The sequence below is a fragment of the Stigmatopora nigra genome, chromosome 2 (assembly GCF_051989575.1).
Source record: "Stigmatopora nigra isolate UIUO_SnigA chromosome 2, RoL_Snig_1.1, whole genome shotgun sequence".
Classification (NCBI taxonomy): Eukaryota; Metazoa; Chordata; class Actinopteri; order Syngnathiformes; family Syngnathidae; genus Stigmatopora; species Stigmatopora nigra.
Window position 1 is genome coordinate 15,560,286 of NC_135509.1, and position 22,136 is coordinate 15,582,421.

Consider the following 22,136-nt stretch of genomic DNA (forward strand, 5'->3'; position numbering starts at 1 on the left):
TTTTACAATTTTATAGGTTTTATTCAGACAAAGTACCACTATAAAGGAAAACAGTTTGTTTTCTATTGCGTTTGACATTGTTTCCTAAGTTGACCAGTCAGAAAGAATGTTTATATTCAGTCAAACTAATATAGTTACTACCAAGATGAGTGTAAACAAAATAAGCCCTTTCAAAATAAAAAACAACAGATACCCTCAAGTAGAAACCTTGCAGAATTTATTATTAACAAACTGCTCATTTTCATATCTGTACAACAAAAAGAGCGCGAAAAAAAAGTAGACAGAAGCAAAAAAACAAGAAAAAACATCCTTTACAAAAGCATTTTCTTCAGCACAAAATAAAGCTCGTCTACTCGCCACAACAAGAACCAGAAATGAGAAGTCGCACTCACGCAATCCCGCACACACTCATCTATTCGTGCCATTGGACGCTCATGTCACTAAACTGCACCATGAAAACTTTGTGCAGTGACTTTGCACTTTTAAAACAGCTCTCACAGTGACGTCATCGCTCTGGATTCGGTGAGGTCCAATCCCATTGTTGGGACTGCATACCACAGAAGCAAACAGCATTCCCCCTCCCAACCATCCCCCAAGTTGCCATGAAAAGTGGCCACCACAGAGCGCCCACGCACGTGTAGCTAACTCCCGTCCCAAACAAGATAACAGGACGTTTGTTGGAAGGCAATACAACGGAAACAAATAAATAAGGCTAGTGAGCTAACCGCCGACTGTTTATACGTTAACGAGTGCAAAGATTCCAGCCCCTCCTTCACACCAAAAAAAACAACAACTTTGGAACACTTGTGCTCAACAAGCCACACCACATAACTTCCAACTTAACATTAATATACCCAAGCACACCAGTAAGTTTGAGGAGTCAAAGTGCGACGTCACAAAAGTGACAGTGCACTTTTTTGGCATGATGAAGTAACTGTGTTTTTGGGAGGCGTCTATGTGCAACGCCGTGGCGAAGCGCCACTGTTTCTCGTCTTTTAGGGACGTTCCTAAAGCGCAGAAAATTTAGGCTTCAGTACTTCTGTCCTTGTTTAGTCACATCACAAAACCAGGACATGTGAGCAGTAACGTCGCAAACCACTGCCAAGCGACGAATTGACACCTGATGGAAAGCGATGGCATGCAACGACATCAAGGACGGACGGCACTGTGACAAAGTCACAATATAATGACGTCTTTCAGACATCCCTGTTCTCTGGGATCAAAATGGCGCCAACCACTGGCTCAAACTGCCTGTATGGACCCTCATAAATGTTAGAGGCGTGGGATCAAAAAGGCATTGTGCGGGTATGGTGCCCTTGAGAAAAAAAAAAAGTTTGATAAAACAAATAAGCAGAATAAGGGCTGGGGAGGGGGCTGTCTTGGCACCGGCCAGCTGGCAGTCGCATGGCGATAATTCAAATATACCTCAACCACACGCACAAATGAAAACGTTGGAGTCAATGCGGCACGCCACAGATGAGCAGGTCACGTGACATTATTCTTTCTTATTCTTTTCTTTTTTTTTTTTACATTTACATGTTCAGTTCCTTAGAGTCTTAACCTTAGAACCCCCGAGTGACCCGACCAGCTTAGGTTAAATAAAAATAAAGAACTGAAATGGGCATGGCCTCCTTAACAGCAGGTGGTGCGAGTAGAGAGTGCATGATGTCCACTTTGAGCATTCTGGGAGGGGTGGGGCGATCCCCCTGTAGGAGTGTCCAAAGCCCGAGGTGGGCAAAGTCTACCTGTCTTTCAGCTCCTGGACGACACGTTTGGTGAACCTCCCGCAAAGCAAGCCTATCAGGAAGAGCAGCGCCACACCACCGCCCATCACCGTCAGGATGTAGTTCTTGGAGGGGGATGTCAGCACCTGGGCTGCCAAGTCTGAAAATCCCTCCGCTGGCGCCACCTTGACAGAACAGATGTGACTTGCTCATACACAAAAACACAAAAGTCCAACACCCCCAAAAGCGATATGACACAAATACGACTGTGCAAGTCCCAAAAGTCACATCATGACATAATTAAACTACAATAAGGGCTATACGAGGCGAAAAGTGAGACCTCACTGCATACAAACGTCACTAAACATTGCAAAATGGTAGACCTACCTTAGCGGCGAAACCCCACATGTCGATACGGTCCTGAAGTCTTTTCTTACACTCAGGTTGCAGACGCACACGTTTGTCTTTCAGCGCCTCCATCAGACATGACATTTCTGGTCACAGGAAACAACGGACAACATTGAGGCAATGTACACACCTCGTAGGGCTTTTTAAAAATGAATATTTCTTCCTCTCTGTCAAGAAAGAAAATATCCATCTCTGTACTACCGTTTGTGTGTGTGTGTGTGTGTGTACTCACGGCGCCCCTTGCCGGGTGGTATAGCAGCACAGTGGTGTTTGATGTCGAGAGCGCAGGCCGTGTGGAGAACAGGGTCCACAAAGATGTCCGCTTTGCTCTCTTTCAGAATATTTAACACCTCCTGAAAGCATGAAAATAAAAAGAAATTAAACAAATCCTGTTTTTTTTTTAACAAAAACCTTGAGTTCTGATTTTAATTGTGTTTCAAGCCATAGATATTGAAAATTAGCAATTTCTGTGGTAAAGTGCTTTAAAGTAAATAATCTCAGAACATGATCTCAGAGTGGCGTGACCGGACGTTTGGTCGCTGGTCTTTTGGTCAATTTTGGTCACTGGTCAAATGTATTCAGATATTAAACAGTACGATGAATGCGCTATGGGGAATATTTGCAATTAAGGTCAAAAACCTTTAGTAGAAATGCCACTTCTGCCAAAGCCAGAACCAACTATGTTTACATGATTTTATAATGAAGAAAATGTTTCATATACAGGAGATTGGTACCTACATTTTTTTCTCAGAGTAAGTATTCCAAATTACAATAGCAACACAAAGCCTCAGATATAAGGACTTCTGTTTTTTCATTTTGTTTGTCTTATATTTAGTCACACCCAACAATAGCCACAAATGCCACAGTCCTAGATTACAAACTTGAATAAAAGGCACCATTACCTTCTTGCACGCTTCTTCTTGGATCTTGAGCAGGTTGATTTTTAGACATTCTTCTACTTGACCCGTCTGCTCAAGTGCCGCCGCCTCTTCGGCACATAGATGCCCAATCTACATAAATGCAAATGTAACTCATTGCTAAGTCTGAATGTCATAAAAGGAAAAATGCAGCCGGGCATAAACCTCGGAAGTGCAGTGGAGCTGGAGCTGAGGATCCAATCGGTAGTCGAGCGCTGACTCCTGTAGGATGACCCGAATCTGGTCTTCGCAATCTGATGAAAGACGCTGGCAAACAGACAAAACAAAAAAATATGTCACATCAACAAATTAAGAACTACAATTTGAAAAAAAATGATGTTAAGTCAAAGAAAATGTTGAAAGGAAAGATAAAGGAATTGAATTTGAACAAAAACTCATAAGATTTGAAATTATTAATTATTTTTAATTATTGAAAAAAAATCAAAATATACAGAATAAACAAAACAAAAAGACTAATTTGTGGGGAAACAATATAAAAATGAAGACATTAAAAGAAAAGACAAGGAAAAAGAAAGCAAAAAGGAAATACAGGTCAAATACACATAAACAAAAATGAATGAAAGGAAGAAACAACAGCACCAGTCACAGCCATACCCACACATTGTCTGGTCTCACCTGATCGGCGTACTTGAGCTTCAGGCAGGCGATGACGCGCCCCTCCAGCTCGCCGTCGGCGGTTGCTGAGTTCAAGACGCCCTGGCAGAACTTAGGAATGTCAGCTTTGCAAGCTTTCCTCAGGACTGGGTTCAGTCTATAGTCTGAAACAAACAAGAGCCAAAAGCATTAGCGGCCAAAAATTCCACATTATTTTTGACCAGCTTGTTTGGCAATTTTATTGTTCAACAGAAATAGTTTCTTGTTTGGAAAATATCTAAAAAGGAACTGCAATTTACTGGATTTGTTAGCATTTTACTCTTGCATTTCCCAAAAGGGTTTCTTGCAGGTGCACTTAAAAGTTGCTATGAAAAAACGTGCTGCAGCCATACCCGTATTCTGTGCCATCTGTCGCTTGGTGATGAGCTGTTTGCACTTGGGGTCCATCATCTCGCTGTTCTTGTTCTGTTTCAGACACTGCAGGACGTTTTTCCCCTCAGATTCCGTGCAGAACCGCTGTATTAGCAAAATACAATTTAGAAAACCTCCCCAGCACCAATCTTATAGCCTTGGCTACTGAGATCGCTTGCGACCTACTCTGATCATGTTCTTGCAGACTTTCATGAGCTGATAGTCCAGATCAGGATCTTCCATCTCCACTTCCTGAAGTTTGAAGAGCTTCTGGCGACATCGTTGAGTCAGCTTTCGCTTGTTTTCCTTCAGACACTCGATAACCTTCACACACATCCAGGGGGGGGACTCGTCATAGGACACATGACAAGATAATGTGCCAACTGGCACCTAGCGTGTTGCCGTGTGCGCTCACTTGTGCGTTTCCAAAGACAACCGTCTCACACATGCGGCCGATATCCTGCTCGCATGATTTGTAAAGTTCCGGTTCCAAACGGATGTCCTCCGACTGCAGATAAAACAGAATTTGTTACACATGTTTTCTAATGTGTATGCACATCGCTGCTCTTTTCAGTCACTATTGAGTCAAGACCCAAAAAGAGCGCTTTGACGCTCATGTATTTTGTGACGACCGCTTGGAAAGTGTCAAGGAAGGAAGGATGGAGTCGCACCATTTCCACCTCCTCCACGCGCAGCTGTTTGCGACATTTGACGGACACGCGCTGCTCCTTGGCTTCCTGCAGGGTGTCGTTCCTCACCGTGCTGCTCAGGCACATGACTACATCCACCCTAACAAACACAAAAAGTAACACTTTAGCTTCCATGCATTTCATTAAATTATCCGCTTGAAAGGAGTCTGGTCCAGACTGCATAAATAGCATGGATGTAAAAATCTAACATATGGAATATGTTTATGAAATCTCAATTTAAACATGAACTAAATGATTGAATGAGCAGGAATGCACATGGGACTTACTTCTTCTTGATGTTTGGACAAAGTTTGAGGACGTCTTCCTTGCAGGCTGTTTTGAATTTGTAGGAAAAGCGGAAATCTTTGACCTGGATCTGAGCAGCCAAAAAAAGAAAGAGGGTATCTGCAGTAAACAATTGCAATCTAAAAAATATATACATAGATATAATAAAAAAATAAATATACAAACATTAATATGAAAATAGAATGATTCAATTACCATTTAGGCAAAACTGAATGACCCAAATGTGAAGGTACTGAATATTATGAATGGCATTTATGCGTGACGCAAACGACTAATTTTTGTACCATTAACACTCGTATGCCAACTTCACGTTTTCTCTCACCAGCTGAAAATGCGTAACTCCCACCGAGCACTTGCTATTCATTTCCTTCTGGTGTTTGTTCTTCACCAAACACTCCATCAGGTCTCCTGAATCAATCTGGTTGTCCGCCACGTCCTAGAAAGCAGACCAAATGGGTTAAGTCAACACCATGGTCATATCATTAGCACTTTACTAATCATGAGACTTACGTGACAGTGCGACTGAATTACAGGTTCACAGGCTCGCATAAGAAGTGCCTCAATCTGAATGTCCTGTTAACAAAATGCCACAGAGAATTAGCTAGTTCTTTGGTAAAATTGTTTTGATCCATTCCACTTCAAATACTGCATGTCATGTTGGAGATGTTTCAAAAGCTTTGAAAATGTGAGAAAAGCTTAAGATTGCATAAATGGACAGGGCTGCTTTGTCGCTCCTACCTCGGATTCGAGCTCAGTTAGGTTTCCAACCACTGAGCGGCAGTCTAGGACCAGGTCATCCAGGTGGTCCTGAAGACACTCCAGCTCCTGTCCTGTTTCAGTCTTCTCGCTGCACCACTTGCCCAAGTCAGTCATGCAGCGTCTCTGCAACTCGGGTTCCAGCTTCACGTCCAGCGCCCTTTGATGGAGGATCCTCTGCACCTCCACCTTGCAGTCCCGAGATAACTGCATCACATATAATCAATAATTATGATCACAACAAACAAGGAATATTTCAACACATCATTTACCCCAATTAAGATCACGAAAGCTCAAAATTAGACAGTGATACTGTGAGATCCAAAGGCCTTGACTTAAGAGTTTGGTAGTAAGAGCTATTTATTTAATGAATGACTTTTGGTCAAGTGTGTTATGCTAATATATCAATTCCCATTGGTTTCCTTGCAGTGGGAGGACAATAGAGAAGTGGCAAAGCTAAGTCTGAAAGAAAAAATGCTAATTTGCCACCATTTTGCAGCAACAAGACCCCTAGCTATTGGCAGAGGATAAGGAATGGGCCCTTCAGTGCTGAGTCCTACTAGCAAGCGGAAGACAGAGGAGTGGCTTCCGCTTACATGTTTCGGTGTGGATTTTTACATTTTTATTAACTTAAAAATATATATGCATATAATTGATCGCAAAGTAGTACATTTGTGATAAGTGAAGTAGCGATAATCAAGGGAAGACTGTAATTGTTTATTTATAATCACTGCCACTGATGGTGACAGAGAAATCCAATCCATTTGAACTAACTGACATTATCCTTCATTGCCATGGGTGCCAGATCAAAATGGAAATGATGTCTATGGCCATCAGTGACAGAGATTGACTTAAATTGGGGCCCTCATAAGTCAAGGTATGAAAAGCGAAAGAGGAGCCTGCATTTTAAAACAGAAATAATTAGTGAGTGATTTGCTGTCCACAATGACATGAATTAAGATGATGTCCACATGTGCCATGTGGACATCGTAATCATCGTAAAAATTGCCATCCTCATCATTTTCCATTCGATGGTCATCAGTGGTGCAGAAAGTACTCACAGTTCTGATTTTTCCCTCAGTGAATCCTTTTGGAGGCTACAAGAACACACTGTTGTCACTCATAGTACACAAGCTTGCGCATGACCCTCGTCAGGTCCGAATTGCTAGGTTATGTCCACTGTGTATCCCATGAATTCACCCCGACCCAAGTCACTCACCCTGCGACCCTGCTCCACTGATCGGTAGGCGTGGCGATACAGGCACGAGAAAATGGCGCCTGGTGGCATCATCTCACTAGTCTCGTTCCAGCCGTGCGTGTGGCAGAGGCGTGCTGCGTCACCCTGGCACTTTCGATACAGGATGGGATCCAACCTGGGGAGGAGGATTTAGCTCTTAGAGGTGATTGTGGGTTTAATAGGAGGTGTGTGTGTGTGTGTGTGTGTATGTGTGGGGCCAGCATTACTTCCAGTCTCGAGCAATGAAGTACTGTAACTCCAGGAGGCGATGCTCACACTGCTCGACCATCTTTTCTGTGTACAGATGCTCCATCAAACACGATAGGATCCTGTCGAACAACAACAACAAAAACAAGAAAGTTGAAAAGGCACCAATGCAGGCCAAGTGAACTTTTACACTTTTGCCCGAGATAAACCATGTAAGCAATGATCCTCATTTTGCCAAAATGATGTTTCAATTGAGGATTTAACTCGAGGACAAACCAAAAAATAAAAAACCTTACATGCACGAAAAAAACATACCACAAAACACACAAGCCCAAACCTCCCGGAACTAACAAAAGTAAATTACATTTACAAACTAAAATACAAATACAGACAAAACATAAACCCAGTAGGATACGACAAATGCACATGAATGTAAAACTTGCACAAAAAAACAAAGCAAAACAACATGCAAATAAATAGACATTGTTTTTCTGTGGGTTCTTTTTGTGACATTTTTTCTTACATGGGATCCCCACTGCGGATGTGCTTGCACGCCGTCTGGATCACTGATTCGCAAGCTTCGTTGAGAGCACGGTCGATACGGTAGTCGGCGCCAGGGTCGGCCTCTTGAATCAGCGTCTGCAGCTGAGCTCCCGCAAAAAACACGCAAAATTAGACTAGCGACTTCAGCCAGGGTATCACCATAAGCTGTTCAACAGATGCAACTGGACACATCAGCAGATTTCATGTGTGCTGCGTACGTTTGCATGCGAGTATCTGTTCTCAAATTTGTATGTCAGTTTGAAATGAGATTTTTCTATCTGCTGATTCTGCTATGTGTTATTTTACACATCCTTTTTACAGTTTAGACCAGGGGTGTCAAACATACGGCCCGCGGGCCGGATCCGGCCCGTCTGGTGGTTTGCTACGGCCCGGGGAAGAAAGCTGCATTGTATAAAAAATATGAATTTTCTTTAAAATTTGTAGTTCTTGTATTATCCACAGTGCAAATTCCAAGCAAGACGAATAATTGCTGTGAAAGTTATTCGTTTGTTCAAATTGCTTTTCAGATGTTGAAAAACACAAGGCTGGTATTAAATATTATTGGAACATTGTTACTATTTCTGTGATCAGTTTTAAGTACAACACACTTAAATATATGTTTAACTGTGTAAAAGTGTTGTTAAAATTGCACATACTTTCTTTATGTTCTTATGTTATTCTCTCTCTTTCATAATATATTGTTCGTAATGTAAAAGGAAAATTTTCTGTTCATAAACATTTTGATAATTTACTCATTCTTTGCACTAATTATTAGTATTAGTGACTAATACAAAGGAAAAAAGTGGGCTTATTGTTAGTTCTATGTAATTTTGCAATGAGTTTACTGGTCCGGCCCGCTTGATCTCAAATTAAGCTGCATTCGGCCCGCAGACCAGAGGGAGTTTGACACCCCTGGTTTAGACCGTTTAGAAACAATGTCGGTGTTGTGGACTGACCGCGCGCTGGCAGTTGAGGTCGATGGCGTCGCTACGGCCGACCTTCATGAGGCAATGCAACGTGCGGCCTTTGCGATGCAAACCAGAGCATTGAGCCTCGATCTCGCTGCGGCAGTGCAACACGATCTCGGGGCTCAGTGAGAAATCTTCCATCAGCATGCGCCGGTAGTCCATCATCTCACCCTGGCACTCGCCGCTCACTACCCGACCTACATGTACAAATGAAAAATGTGAGGTGTACTGTAAGCGTTTTGTACAATGGACAGCTAGCTGCACAGGTGGGGAGTACCTCGATGAATGGCAGACTCCAGGCAAAGTAGCAGGTAAGAGAGTCGTGCCTCTCGTGCTCGGGGAACACCGTTGTCAGCACTGCAGCGGTATTTCCGCAGGTCTGTCTTGCAAGCTTTGGCCAGCGAATAGCTGACTTTGTAGTCCTGAGCAATCAACTTCTGCCTGGTGGTCAACGCCTCACGACACTGAACAGCATAAAGAAAAAAATGTAATCATGTAGGTACATTCCAGTCAAAAGTGTTCCCAAAACACCAAAAGTGTGACATTGATATTATACCTGCATAAAGTCACTTGATACCATTACTGAAACTTTAAAAAAAATCTAAAACATTGAATTACTTCAATATACTTGAATTATTTCATTTTTACTGATTCAAAACATTACTTTTCATTGGCTGCCGTCAAATGTGCTGGGACATTCAACCCATTTTGACTAAGAGCCTTCTCATCGAGTTAGTTATCTCTTTTTAAAATATTTTATATAGATAGGCACTGTCAATCACAAGCAATGAGTTGATCATTTTTATAGAATAACTATGTATCTGGGTGCATCTGGATTTTTATTTTTAAGCTAGATTTGACTTTCTACTGAAATTCGTATTTTTACAGAGCACGAATTGCATTCCCCAATACTGAGAGCCATTTGATATTATGACCATTACAATAACTACAAAATATTCAAATAGTTTTTGTATGGCACTGCAAGTAACTCACCTTTTCTGACATGGCTTCCTCAAATTTGTGGTTGAAAAGACACTTGTACACACGACCCTCGCCCGCCAAGGTCTGCAAAAAAAAGAGAATTTTCGTAAAATTTCTTGTTGCGACCCCTAAGCATGGTTGGACGTCGACTTTGGGAAGCTCACATTCTCGCAGAAACGCTCGCGGTCATCCCGACAGGCAAAATAAAGGTATCGATCTAGGTGGAAGTCGTCTGACGAGAGCTCGGCCACCCTCATGATGGACTTTTTGCACTCGTCTTTGATTGAGTGTGACCCCGGCCGCTCCTCCGCCTCGCGCACCAAGCCTTTCTCCAGGCAAGCGATCACCTCGCCCTGGGAATGAATGTCCTGAGCACAAAAAATTAAAAATAAAACACCACAACAGGACAACCGTAATGCGAGAACCTAAAGTAGGAAACTTCTATCATCTGAAGTAGATAAAATATCATAAGCACATGGCATGGAGAGTTTGGGCACTATTTTTTTATCATTTCCAAGATTAAAGTGTTGCGTGTTGAAGGGGCTGTCACCTTGTCTCCCGAGCTGATACTGCCGCAGTGCAACATGTTGATGTCGTCGCGGCATTTGTCCACGAAGCCACAGATGAGGTGATAGTCGCTGAAGACGATGCTGGTCATCTTGGTGATGTACTGCTTGCACTGGTAGTCGCTGAGGTTGCCGCGATGGTCAACCAAACACGATACCAAGTACCCTTTGCCAAGCTCCTCTGCTGCACACTCTTTGATCTACCACACAAGCACACATGCCCTCTCGAGTCATTGGGAGCATGCGAGGCCAAAAGACGAATCACAATGGTGGCCTAAGCTTTGACTTCCCCCATTGATTGCATTCATTTAGCTGTTTTTCATTTTCGGATTTTACATTCCTTTAAATTGAATAATTCTATATTTATGTCAGTAAAAAAAGGTTGTTATTTATTGTCAAATAATTTTTAAATATTAATTTAACATTGAATCATTTCAATCAATTGTAACTATAAAAAGAAAAGGTTTAAATGATTGACATGCTTCCCATAATTACAAATACAATGACAATTATTGAGTTGGCCATAGAGTAATACAAATTCAGTTATTTACATTTGTAAAATGTATCTAGAATTATATAAATAATTTACACAACTACAAATTAATATTAGTTAAAAAAAATAAATATTTTACTTATTGAATGATTATGGATCTCATTTAATTTGTTGATAAATGATGAAAAAGAGAGCAATTCTATCGCCCTAAAATATTAAACAGGCATTTAAAAGATCTCAAATTAACAACACGATGTAAAAAATATTTTGACACATATTTTTTTCCATTTTCTATTTATTTCTTAATAAGTGATTATTTAATTCCCTCTCATGGTAAAAAAATATTGGGTAATTGAATGATTAATAATAAAGATGCATATAGTCTAAAGAGGAGTTTGGCCAATTGGAACATATTTGACAATTTGATGCAGACTGACCTCGGAGATGCTGGATCGGCACACTTCCACAGCAACGGTCTCAAACTTGGGGTCAGTGGTCAGGTTGAGCTTGTAGTTCCACAGCAGCTAAGGGACATACATATTTTTCTATAATATTGATATTTCAAGGCCTAAACACCATGACTGTGTCTACCTATTCAACCAAATTAACGTTAAGAGCAACAAGAGGGAAACATCCACATATTCACATTTCCACATAATAGCACTCTCCTGATCATCATGACAATTTTCTAAAACAAATTTGTTACAAGTGTACAGTGTGTCCTGATTCATTCTGTTGAAGACCTCATTGCTACCTACGATAAATAAGGAACGCCACAAATTAGTCACAAAATAGTGACAAAGCGCTATAAAAATGGCCGCAATGTCAACATAAAGGTGTCCCATCACACTTAAGATTTTTTTTTGCCCGCTTGTTGTTTTTCAAGCCGCATAACGTGTTCCAAAGAACTCATTATGGCTCTCCAAATTACACCTCGAGTAAGACGTGGCCCATGACAAAAAAAAAATGAATTTGAAACCTCAACCAAGGCCCAATTTCAGACTTTGGTTGAATAGCTGGACATATTGTAAGCTGGGAAGTCAAAAATTGGGAAGAACTTACGTGGCTGCACTCTGGTGCGATCTCTGTATCCTGGAAAGAAGAAAAACACAAATATGAATTAAAGGAGGTTCCAGAAGCCTCTTCAATATACAGATCCTGGCTTTTGAAATGCAGTTGGCAGTTTAAGCTTGGCGGTAAAGGTGTAATTATAATCCGCCAAATAGACTAATTGTGGAATAAAACATACCATAAACCACAACAAAGAAATACATCTATGTCCGCAGGGAGTTTACTTTGAGCAATACAAAAAAACGTGTTTGGATGCAAAAGAAATAGTGATAGAGATATCCGAAAATTATCTTATAGTCACTGTTTACATTACACTTCATCAATTAACTCATTGACACAGACATTTAACTGCTCAAAATGTAATTCTAGGTCAAATAAGTAAGTAGCTATAACAGTGTGGGTGTATGTTGACCATTGGGCTAAGTGAATTAAAGTTAAAATAAACAAGCGTGTCATTGAGGGTGTTATTTTGTGTTGTCTATTTTTAAAAGGCATGATTAAATCTTTTCAACAATGTGAGCAGTTTGAAAATTCTTCAACATGATCCTCATCCACCCACTAGAGTCCACGTACACCAAACCACAACACACACAAACACACCCATGTGTACGCGCAGACATACACAGCTTTTGGTTTGAACCATTATTAAATTGGGCGACTAAAAGGGTGGCAACTGTACACCCATCATCCATGAAGCTCACTTTCCACATGTGCAAAATGAAGTGCTAATTCTATTTTGGTAATTTCTTTCAACACCTTGAGCAATAGTATCAAACATTTTTATAATATTGTTTGTTAAATTTGGCAAAACATCACAAAAGCTATCACTTGCACTTGTTTTTTTACAGAGTTCAGTTGACAAACTGTCTGAAAGTAGTTAAGCCTTACAGTTATGTAATTACATAATAGCAGTCGTTTTAAGATGATATTTGCTTTCATTAAAATGAATGCTTGACAAAGATAATATTGACAATATCTGATTTCTAAATTCTGCAGTGATTGGTATGAATAATGGTTTGAGGAAAAGCATTTCTGTGGTTATGACAAGGTGATATTTTTTGGCAGAAAAAAAACACAAGTAAAACATTTTAGTGAGAAACACATTTTTTTAGAAGCAAAAATTTCATTGTGGCAATTTTTGAAAAAATGGATGCGGAAAACATTGATGTTAAGAAAAAAATAAGTTTTTGTTGTTGATAATAGATTTCTGGGTGGTTTTTGTAGCACTAAATCATCCGTGCTGAAAACATCAACATGGCTGCAAAAAAGAATGCCAATTTTCAACGTTGACAGTTTAACGACATTTTCGATCCTTCCATTTTTCTAATAGGTAACCGTAACTCCCTCTCCAAGCAGACATGAGTAATGAGCCAAATGCTTTGACGTGTGACGAAAAAAAACAACCCTTTTTCCCAGCCACTCTCAGCCAATTAGACGGCAATGTAACTGGCTGCTAACCCGCGTCTTGCTTCATTGGCACCTAACTCGAACAGCACAATATAGGACATAAAAAGATATCATTATTGGCCCAGCTAAAAACTGACAGAAATTCAGCAGGGAAAAAGGTGCACTGCCTTAGCCATGATTGCCACTGCAATTCAGAATATAATTACCACTCTCAATAAACTAGAAGTTTATTAAATCCTTTTGTCATTAATTGATTCATTCAAGACGTCCACAATGTGGATGTCTTTAATCCTGCATAGGGCAAATAACTATATTTAGAAATGAATACAATTAACCACATAAAGACATGGCGTTCACATGCAGGGTCATGAAGGCCTCAATATTAATATTTTGGTGGGTCAAACACAATACAAAATGTAATAGTGTGGAAAAAAGTGCAATTTTCTCCCAAAATTCCCAGTCAAAATAGAAGCAGTCAATGGCAGCCAATGAATTAAAGGAGTGTGTTGACTAAAAGCCTTCTGTTGTCATCTGTTTATATTTGAAATAAGACAACTTCAAGTGTTTTTTAGTTCGGTACAACTACTTTTTAATACCAATTTTCTGACAGCTGTTGCAGTCAGGAGATGCAAGAGCAATTTCTGCACTGTCCCTTTCAAAACGTGCCGCTTTTTGAATATTAATATGGACTATATTATCCTCACAAATCAGATTAATTAAGTAATCCAAATAAATTGATTATATTCGTTAGTTACAGCCCAGTATACAATACAATTTCTGATTGATTACAGATGTCCAAAATCTAATATTATTACACTTTGGAAAATCAAAACCCATTTTTATATTTCATTTAAAACAGACCGATTTACGATTTTATCTGATACATTTAGCCAACCCGGAAACCCTTACCGTAGGCGTTTTCCACCGAAATGTAGCGACATTCCGACCACTAAACTCGGCAAGAAAGAAATCTTAAGTGACACGTCAAAATCACTTAAAACCCATGTAATAACTCACCAAACGATAACAACAAAATAATTTCGAGTGGCACATTAAACAAAGTTTAATCCTAGCTTTGTTCTTCTGACAATATCACCGAAAAATCAAAGTAATTAAAGTAGTTCACGGATGTACGTGGGGTAAGTGGCTACCGAAGGAGCTAGTTTTAGCTGGCACACCCTGCTCCAAAAGCCCGAAACCAGTACCGCTTTTGCCGACTACTCACATCCTTTTTGTCCTGTAGACACTCAAGCACTGCCAGGTTGTTGTTCCACGTATCCCTGGAACACAGGCGCTTCATGTCGTCCCAACACACCGCTTCTTCGGACAACTTCCAGCCTGTACGCTTCCGAGGCGCCGAGGCCGCGCCGGCGGCCGGGTTCCTCTCACCAGTGCCCACGTTGGAGGCAGGCAGGATCCCACCGCCAGCCAGGTTTTGGACATTGGCGGGGACCTGCCAGGCTTTGGCCGGGACGTTGCCGTCAGTTCGACCCGGCCTGAAAAGCGGCGAGACGCACAAGAAAAGCAGGAGCTGAGGAACACGTATGCAGTCCGCCATCTTCGCTCGGCCAGTCAGCCTGCTGCTGCGTTCATGGACGTTCGGGATGTTGGGAATAACGGCAAGGAAGTTCCCTGGCAGTAAAACGGCTCAGGAATAATTCATGAGCGCGTCGGGTTCAGGCGGAGGTTCACCCAATCGCATTACACTGCGGAAATTGCCATTGTGCATCCATCATATTATACAAAGCAAGACCACCCTCCCGACACCCCCACACACAGACACACATTCCCTAACCCAGTATAAATCCGTTTTATAAACCATTTATTTATGAAAACAAAAACAGTCATGACACATAAAAAAACCATGTTCATACTTTCACAGACATGACAATTCTTAAAAAAAGTAGCAAGAAACCCTTTTGGAGAACATGAATGTAGTCATTCGTGTTCAAGTGGTATATTTTACAAGCCACTTTGAAGCACTTCAGGCTAGTGCTGCATTCAAGGCCACTCCGATATCTGAGGCTTCTACTCAGAAGCACTGAAACCTTGAAAAGTAAAATATATATATCCAAATGTGCAATATCCTCTATTAAAAGTGAATATTATAACCATTCCCAATAACAGAATGGACGCCGTGAACATGATGAACCAGTCTGTGACGTGCTCAGTTTGGTTTTCAGTCCCGTGTGCTTTTTCACTTCCACTTATAAAGCTTCAACATCTTCTCCGTCAGTGATGCTAAGAAATGCTCACCGTTGACCTTGAACGGCGTAATGTCCAGTACGGGGAGGTCGGCCGGAAGTTTTTGCAGTAGCGCTCCGCTGGAAGCCGCCCACACCTGTCAATACAAGTGTATAGGTTTCAGCAATGTATTTCAAACCACAACATTTAAGAGCCATTGTCCACTTTAAATGATATATATCCCAGTTTTCAAATTTAATTTGATAGAATTCCAAATGATATAAATTCATACATAATCTCAAAGAATGGTGGTCTCCAATGTATATATTTTAAAGATTCAATTGAGCTCAAAGCCTTTTTTTCTATTAAAAGTGTGCAAATTAGACATCTGAGCCTCTGTAATGGAACACCATCACTTTTAAAGTTGCATGTTTACAGAATGAAATAAAATCTCAGTAAAGTCCTAAAAAAATAAAAACTTTGCATTTTTTCCAGGTGATACTAGCAAACCATGGTGTGAAAAGTACAGCTCAAAGGTTTTTAAGGGCAATTTTATGGTGAGGCTAGAGTACACAAGAGCCTGTTTTACTCAAGAGATTACAGTTGGTGAATTTGTAAATCATAATCTAGAAATATGCTTGCAATGGCTGTCCACCATTTAAAGAAAAGCAGCAATATGTAAAAAAAAAAAAAAACCTTAAGGACAAAAAGTACCATGGTGGATTGTGACGCCTCATCTCCAGCACACACAAGAGCGCCGTCTCCTTGCGGACTGGCAAAGATGGCATTCTTCGTAAGAAGTTTGCAGGACGAGCCAGCGTTGAAAGTCTGCACGGGCAAGCACGAGCAGCCGAGCGGTTCACTCGCATCCTGCTGAGGCACCCGAGTCAACGCCATCAGGACGCAGCGAACTGTCGGGTGGGCGCGGCCTGGGGAAAGCAGCCAGTTAACTCATGTTTTAAATGCTGAACCTTTCAGATTAAGAGAAACACAACCTAAAATGCACTATTTTGCTCTATGGACAAAGTTTAGTAACTAGATACAGTGCTTTACCTTACAATCTTAATTTGTTTCATGACCGTGTTCACAACTATAAATAGTTAGAAATAGAAGTGAATTATACTATTGGGTAGGGTCTAGAACTCAGTAAAAAGTCAAGTATGGAAAGCACAAGGTATTGATTCCCAGTGTCCTTGATAGGTGATTTGTGGATTTAAAATAATAATAATAATGAACTATTTCTTTACAGATAAAAATGTGCTTTACAACATGGCCAATCCTCACCGGCTCGGTACGTGACCAGGCAATGGCGGCTCTCTGTCTCCACCTGGATGCCGGTGCAGCTTCCGACCTCGAGCGGCAGGATGTGCGGTTTGTACGTGTTATCCCCAAGCTGCTCCCAGAAATAGCCACCCTCCAGCGTGCCGGCAATAAGCCCGCCACACGGGAAGCTGCTGGATGCCGTGCGAGGGATGTAGCATAGCGACGCCACAGGAGTCCTGAAACAAGTGAAAGGACAGTTTCACAGTTTAGTTTAGTTTTACTTAAACCTTTAAGTTGGCAACGTTAATGGCTTTTTTTTTTAAAACCGTGTTTAAGAAGTTCAAAATCCAATTGACAGCATAAACAGTTGTGTAATAGAATCAAATACAAAATATACAGTGGGCCCTCCAACTAAGAAATTAATTCGTTCCAGAAGTGGTTTTGTAACTAGAGATGCATTTTATAAGTATAAATGAAGTAACTTGGTCCAACTGTTATAAGTTCCCCAATACAACCCCTGAATCCCTTGAAAATGTATAAAAGTGTACCAATTTAGTATGAACGTTTGAGCAAAACACCCAAAAGATAGGATATTTTTTAAGACATGCAAAAATTAATTGGGCACTGTGAGTAGCGTTGTTGTAGTCGTTTAGTGCGTATTTATGTGGGTAGAAGTAAGGTACCATGTGACACAATGCCTCAACAACACGATTCAATGGGGCCGCACATGTATGACATTGAGAAGTGGTGGTTACCTGGACCGTAGTGGCTGCAGCTCTTGCACGTGGGTGCTGGTGTGTCTGAGGTCATAGAGCAGAATGGAGCCGTTGTTGAGACCAGCATAAACAAAATTTGTGTTGTCCAAGCACCAGCAACAACTCCAAACTGGTTTACCAGCATTATATGTTTGAATCACCGAATTGCCCTCGAGGCTGCAAACACAGATGAAGAAAATTCATAAGATACAGGCACTAGAGGCCGCCAAAGTGCAGGTTACCTTGTGAGTTTGAGCGTCTTGTCCAGGGATGCCGAAAGCAGCATTCCAGCATTTTGCCGACTGAAGCACAGCCCTCTCACCTGATCGCTGTGGATGGGAATGTACTGACTGGACCTGATATGGGCCAGGTTCACCTTCTTGACACCCCAGCCTAAGGCGCACAGAGACACATTCATAATTCACAAAGAGCAAGAGTAGAAGGAGAAGAAGCTGAGAAAGTAGTTTTAGTGGAAGAGGATGAAGAAATAAAAAAAAGAGCAAATAAAATAGTAAGAAAGGACAATAAGCATCGAGAAGAAGAAGCATATATGAGAAGGGTACACAAATATTAGTTGCTGACAGCCGCTTTCAGAAAATAAAAAGAATGGGAGCCAAATATACAGGAGGTGATGAAAATGAGGAACAGGGCAACAAAGTCTCACCGGGCAGGAGCGTTGGGCGAGGAGAAGGCTGCGAAGCCACCAAACAGTTGAGCGATTCACAATGTGCTAAAACTCGACAGCCTCCAATATTGGAAAGCACTATTGCGTCGTGGAAGGTGTACGGCGCCACCAGGTTGGAACTTGGACAGGTAAGTTGCGTTGACAAAGATGAGGATGCGGTATTGGCAGAACTGCTGCCCGCTTGACTCATCTGAGCTCTGATCGCCTGAGGATAAAAAGTGAACCACTGTCAGTTGTCCATGGATGACAGCTTGTACTCTGTAAACAGCGGTGGATACCTTCAGCTCCTGTTGTGCTTGACTGTACTTGTTCGTGATCACCTCAAGTTTGAGTTTGTACCGATTCGATTCTATCTCGGCCTTCCTCCTCATTGACTGCTCAGCCTCCAGAGACCTATGGAAACATATGTGGGTTGAGTAAAATGAAGAATAGGGAAGCAGTGGGTATAGCTTTTCACCTTCTCAGGCTCTCTTCTTCGCTATTGTCAATGACTCTGAGCTTGGGGGCGTATAGTAGCAATATGTCGGAGCGCTTTGCCTTCTTGTTGCACTGCAAGAGACAAAAGGAGATGAATTGTAGTTTGAAATCAGCAAAACACGTTTAATGTTGAAAAGAGCTATTTTTGGAGGCATTTTCAGGGACAGTGGTCCATTCATTCATGTTTTACAAAGAGGGGAAATTGTACTGTAAAATCTGTGTTTTTATTTATGTAAAATTTGTGTCCCATAAAATGTTAGTATTGATGGAATTTAAGTCAAATATTTTTCTCATGAAAGAAATTGTTTTGTGCATTGAATTGTGGATTAATAATCGTGATATGCATTATATAGTAAGTCTTTGGATTAGGAGAACCATATCTTTGGAACCCCATTTGTATAAGTTGGCACTTTCGCCATGGTTCTTTGTCCATAACGGCAACGAGACCGATTAGTTTTCAGTTTCTTCCCAAGACCCGTCATCATATGTAACTCGAGTTCTGCACCTAAGACCAAATCAAGACTTATTGCGAGCTACTTTAGTCACTTTGTACAACTTACCCATGCTGACTACTGCTTATGTATTATGTAGACCACTTATTTATGGATTATTTATCATTACTACATATTGATTATATATATAGATTATTTATTTATCATTGATATATATTGATTATTTATTTATCACTGCTAGATATTATTTATTTATCATTGCTATGTATATTGTTTTTTTTATCATTGCTATATATATTGATTTTTTTTATCATTGCTATATATATTGATTATGTATTTATCAGTGTTATATATTGATTATTTATTTATCATTGCTATATATTGATTATCGATGTTTTTGATTGTTTTTTTGCATAGTCCATAGACTCAGCGAGTGCTGCGCTCTCAACAACTTGGCACTGAACATCTCCAAAACCATGTAACTGGACTTCAGACAGAACAAGGCCGCTACGGTGAACTCACTTGGAATACTTATTTAAATTTACTACTAGTTATTTATTTATCTCTCTGTTTTTTATTATCTGTGCACTTTCACATGGTGAAAGTTCTAACTCTCATTATACTTGTAAAATGATGACACAAGTATTCAATTCAATTTTACAGATTCTGACAGGGAAACCACTTAAACAGGGCAAAGATTGAAAACAAAAAAGAAGAAAAAGACACAAAGAGAGCTATAAAATATAACTTTCAAAGGAGCATTCATGATGGGTTTACTGACCTGCGGACATTTGGCAGCAGACCGCTGAGATGCCAGCCACTTCTGGATGCAGAGGAGTCCAAAAAGATGTCCACAGCGCAGGGCAACGATCCGATGGTTGCCCGCTGATGTCCAAGCCTCGAGGCAAATGCTACACGTATCACCCTCGCTGTCTTCACTTTGAGGAGCTGGTGTAGGCGGTGGCTGAAAGCAAAAACTGGAATAGTCAATACTGGGAAGAAAAAAAAAAAAATCGGATCCAGATTTGCTCAGAATGCTATAGCCCGCTGTCTTAATTTAAGACGGGGAGGAAAAAATGTTTGTTACTTGCATGCCAGGATGTCCATTTTCTAGATTTTCTTCTTCTTTGTGAACATCTGCAGCTAAAAGCAGAATTTAATTCAATAGGTTGACACAAAATTACAATCAAAATTTCCCACTTACGAGGAGGGGCAGGGGCATCTTGCTGGGCTTGTGGGTATTCGTCAGAGCTTTCGCGTTGGGAGTGATGTGGCGAGGTGGTTTGGACATTGTGGATTGTGCCGGGCTCCACCACACCTCGCTCTTCCTCTTCTGAATCGCTGCCCTCCGATCCGCTGGAAGGCAGGTCGGGACCAACAGAGGCATTGGAGACGGCAGCTGGAACCCGCAGCAGGAAATCGGTAGAGGCTCTAGAGTTTGTGGCATCCTGGCTTGAGTAATGCACCCTGAATCCCTGTCTAAAAGAAAAAAGATAAGGAAAACCATTTTAGACAAATAGATATTTTTTGGAACCTCCTGTGTGAAAGGTTTAGTTGTTTTTTTTTTAAAGACCGTACGACGAATTAGACAATTTACATACTAAGTCCTGCTCTACTTACAAAAAAAATCCAAGTTATGAAACAAGTTCTATAACCAATTAATTTTGTTAGTAGAGGTAGGACTGAAGATGCTGAAAACTTCTAAGGTTTTAGAAGAAGGCTGATAAACACTGGAGCAAATAAAGATTCAATTCACCTGACGCGTCTGCGCACGGCCAATGACTGTGTGGTAGCCTCTGCCTGGCCCTCCCTCCTTCGACTGAAGGCCCAAGTGGTAGGAACTCTAGGCAGATATGACACCTGTGGACCTCCTTCGCCACGGCCATTTTCATCATCCTCATCAACTTCAGTGCTGCTGCCCGAGTCGGAGAGGATGATGGCGGTGTTGGCAGCAGGGACAGATGCGCTCTGGTCCACCTCCATGACATCCATCTGCTGAAAGAATTATGTCAGCCGTATAGCACATGGTGAAATACACATCAAGGGAAAAAACAATACTAGGAATGTCCCCGATCATGTGACCGTAAACCAGACTCGCTCACAAAATGTTCAGAGATTCAGGTGAAAAAGATAAGGGTTTTAAATGTATGCTTTAATTTTTGAATTTTAAGGCTGCAAAGCGATGAGTGGTTAGCGCGTCGGCCTCACAGTGGGGGACCTGGGTTCAAGTCCTGGTCCGTCCAGCTGTGTAGAGTATGAGTAGAGGAAATGATGCTGAATTTTATATATGTTGCCAGTGAGATTGGCACATTGCTCTAGCGCAAAAAAACACGGCATCCATGCCCCAAAAACTCCACAGAAATAAGTGTTTCCATATTTATGTCACTACACAATGATTTTACAGCTGTTTGTTTTTTGTGGATACAAACCGCCAATTAAGAACATTGCCAACAATCGTTACGTTAAGAGCTAACAGTTGCTGGTATTAAAGCGTTGTAAATTCGTTGTATTAGTCGGTAGACCTACGTGCTAACAAGTAGCTGCTAACTACTGTTATGCTAGCAAGAGCGTGATTGATAGTCACTAGCCATAAGGCAAGTGCTGCATTTTACCAGCGACCCTCGGGTACCGTGTACCCAAAGCTTACCTTCCAGAATGCTCCGTAGCTAAGAACTGTTAAGAATACTACATGACTAGATGGTTGATATGGAACTAAAGTCTTCAATCGAGATCTCGCGCCCTTCGTGACTCACTTCCTGACCCGTTTAACGTTACGTCACAGCCACAGCTCCACGTGAATTGGCTCGTTCATGAAAATTCGAAAAATCCATATATTTATAATATAAAAAGTTTTGCGAACATTTCTATTTGCTATTTATGGTTTAGAATTTTTTAAAATTAAAATAAAAACATTCGTAATGGTCACATCCAATTGGTCAAAGCACTAGGTGACGTAATGTTTTTTCGCGTCGTGTAAATATCGTGGAAGCAAGCATGGAGGAGCCACATAGTAAGAAACGA

General features: G+C 41.0%; 2 protein-coding genes across 7 annotated transcripts; both read right to left on the reverse strand.

Moving 5' to 3' along the window:
- Window positions 1-200: 200 nt before the first annotated feature.
- Window positions 201-14,924, reverse strand: LOC144214492 (Golgi apparatus protein 1-like). Of its 2 annotated transcripts, XM_077742913.1 has the most exons (26): window positions 14,525-14,924; window positions 11,884-11,913; window positions 11,259-11,345; window positions 10,313-10,528; window positions 9,927-10,130; window positions 9,775-9,846; window positions 9,059-9,245; window positions 8,770-8,978; window positions 7,794-7,915; window positions 7,291-7,392; window positions 7,046-7,199; window positions 6,888-6,923; window positions 5,809-6,033; window positions 5,581-5,643; window positions 5,393-5,506; window positions 5,052-5,140; window positions 4,747-4,864; window positions 4,491-4,583; window positions 4,262-4,399; window positions 4,057-4,180; window positions 3,686-3,828; window positions 3,215-3,316; window positions 3,035-3,142; window positions 2,365-2,485; window positions 2,112-2,218; window positions 201-1,909 (listed from the first exon to the last, which is right to left on the reverse strand). In XM_077742913.1, exons 1-26 carry the CDS (start codon window positions 14,855-14,857, stop codon window positions 1,742-1,744), a joined length of 3,465 nt encoding a protein of 1,154 aa, XP_077599039.1. In that variant the 5' UTR covers window positions 14,858-14,924; the 3' UTR covers window positions 201-1,741. The 2 variants fall into 2 exon arrangements, with proteins under 2 accessions (XP_077599039.1, XP_077599047.1); XM_077742921.1 differs by lacking the exon at window positions 6,888-6,923 and having other exon boundaries at window positions 14,525-14,922.
- Window positions 14,925-15,104: 180 nt separating this feature from the next.
- LOC144214506 (E3 ubiquitin-protein ligase rfwd3.S-like) lies at window positions 15,105-21,930 on the reverse strand. Of its 5 annotated transcripts, none has more exons than XM_077742968.1 (13): window positions 21,763-21,930; window positions 20,872-21,110; window positions 20,320-20,594; window positions 20,203-20,252; window positions 19,897-20,079; window positions 18,644-18,735; window positions 18,465-18,579; window positions 18,166-18,391; window positions 17,744-17,894; window positions 17,502-17,678; window positions 16,768-16,982; window positions 16,198-16,412; window positions 15,105-15,640 (listed from the first exon to the last, which is right to left on the reverse strand). In XM_077742968.1, the coding sequence occupies exons 2-13, from the start codon at window positions 21,105-21,107 to the stop codon at window positions 15,497-15,499; spliced, it is 2,079 nt and encodes a 692-aa protein (XP_077599094.1). In that variant the 5' UTR covers window positions 21,108-21,110; window positions 21,763-21,930; the 3' UTR covers window positions 15,105-15,496. The 5 variants fall into 5 exon arrangements, with proteins under 5 accessions (XP_077599094.1, XP_077599058.1, XP_077599067.1 ...); XM_077742932.1 differs by having other exon boundaries at window positions 20,203-20,258; XM_077742941.1 differs by having other exon boundaries at window positions 20,203-20,258; window positions 20,872-21,107; window positions 21,763-21,895.
- Between the last annotated feature and the right edge of the window lie 206 nt (window positions 21,931-22,136).

Excerpts from the sequence above, each read along its gene's own strand:
- LOC144214492 (XM_077742913.1), bottom strand. The coding sequence starts at position 14,857 with ATGGCGGACTGCATACGTGTTCCTCAGCTCCTGCTTTTCTTGTGCGTC. Across the intron at positions 4,400-4,490 it reads TTGTCTTTGGAAACGCACAA|GTTATCGAGTGTCTGAAGGA; the intron begins GTGAGCGCACAC and ends ATGTGTGTGAAG. Across the intron at positions 2,219-2,364 it reads ACCACCCGGCAAGGGGCGCC|AAATGTCATGTCTGATGGAG; the intron begins GTGAGTACACAC and ends TCCTGTGACCAG.
- LOC144214506 (XM_077742932.1), bottom strand. The coding sequence starts at position 21,107 with ATGGATGTCATGGAGGTGGACCAGAGCGCATCTGTCCCTGCTGCCAAC. Across the intron at positions 18,580-18,643 it reads GAAGAAGAGAGCCTGAGAAG|GTCTCTGGAGGCTGAGCAGT; the intron begins GTGAAAAGCTAT and ends ATGTTTCCATAG. Across the intron at positions 17,679-17,743 it reads AAGACGCTCAAACTCACAAG|CCTCGAGGGCAATTCGGTGA; the intron begins GTAACCTGCACT and ends CTGTGTTTGCAG.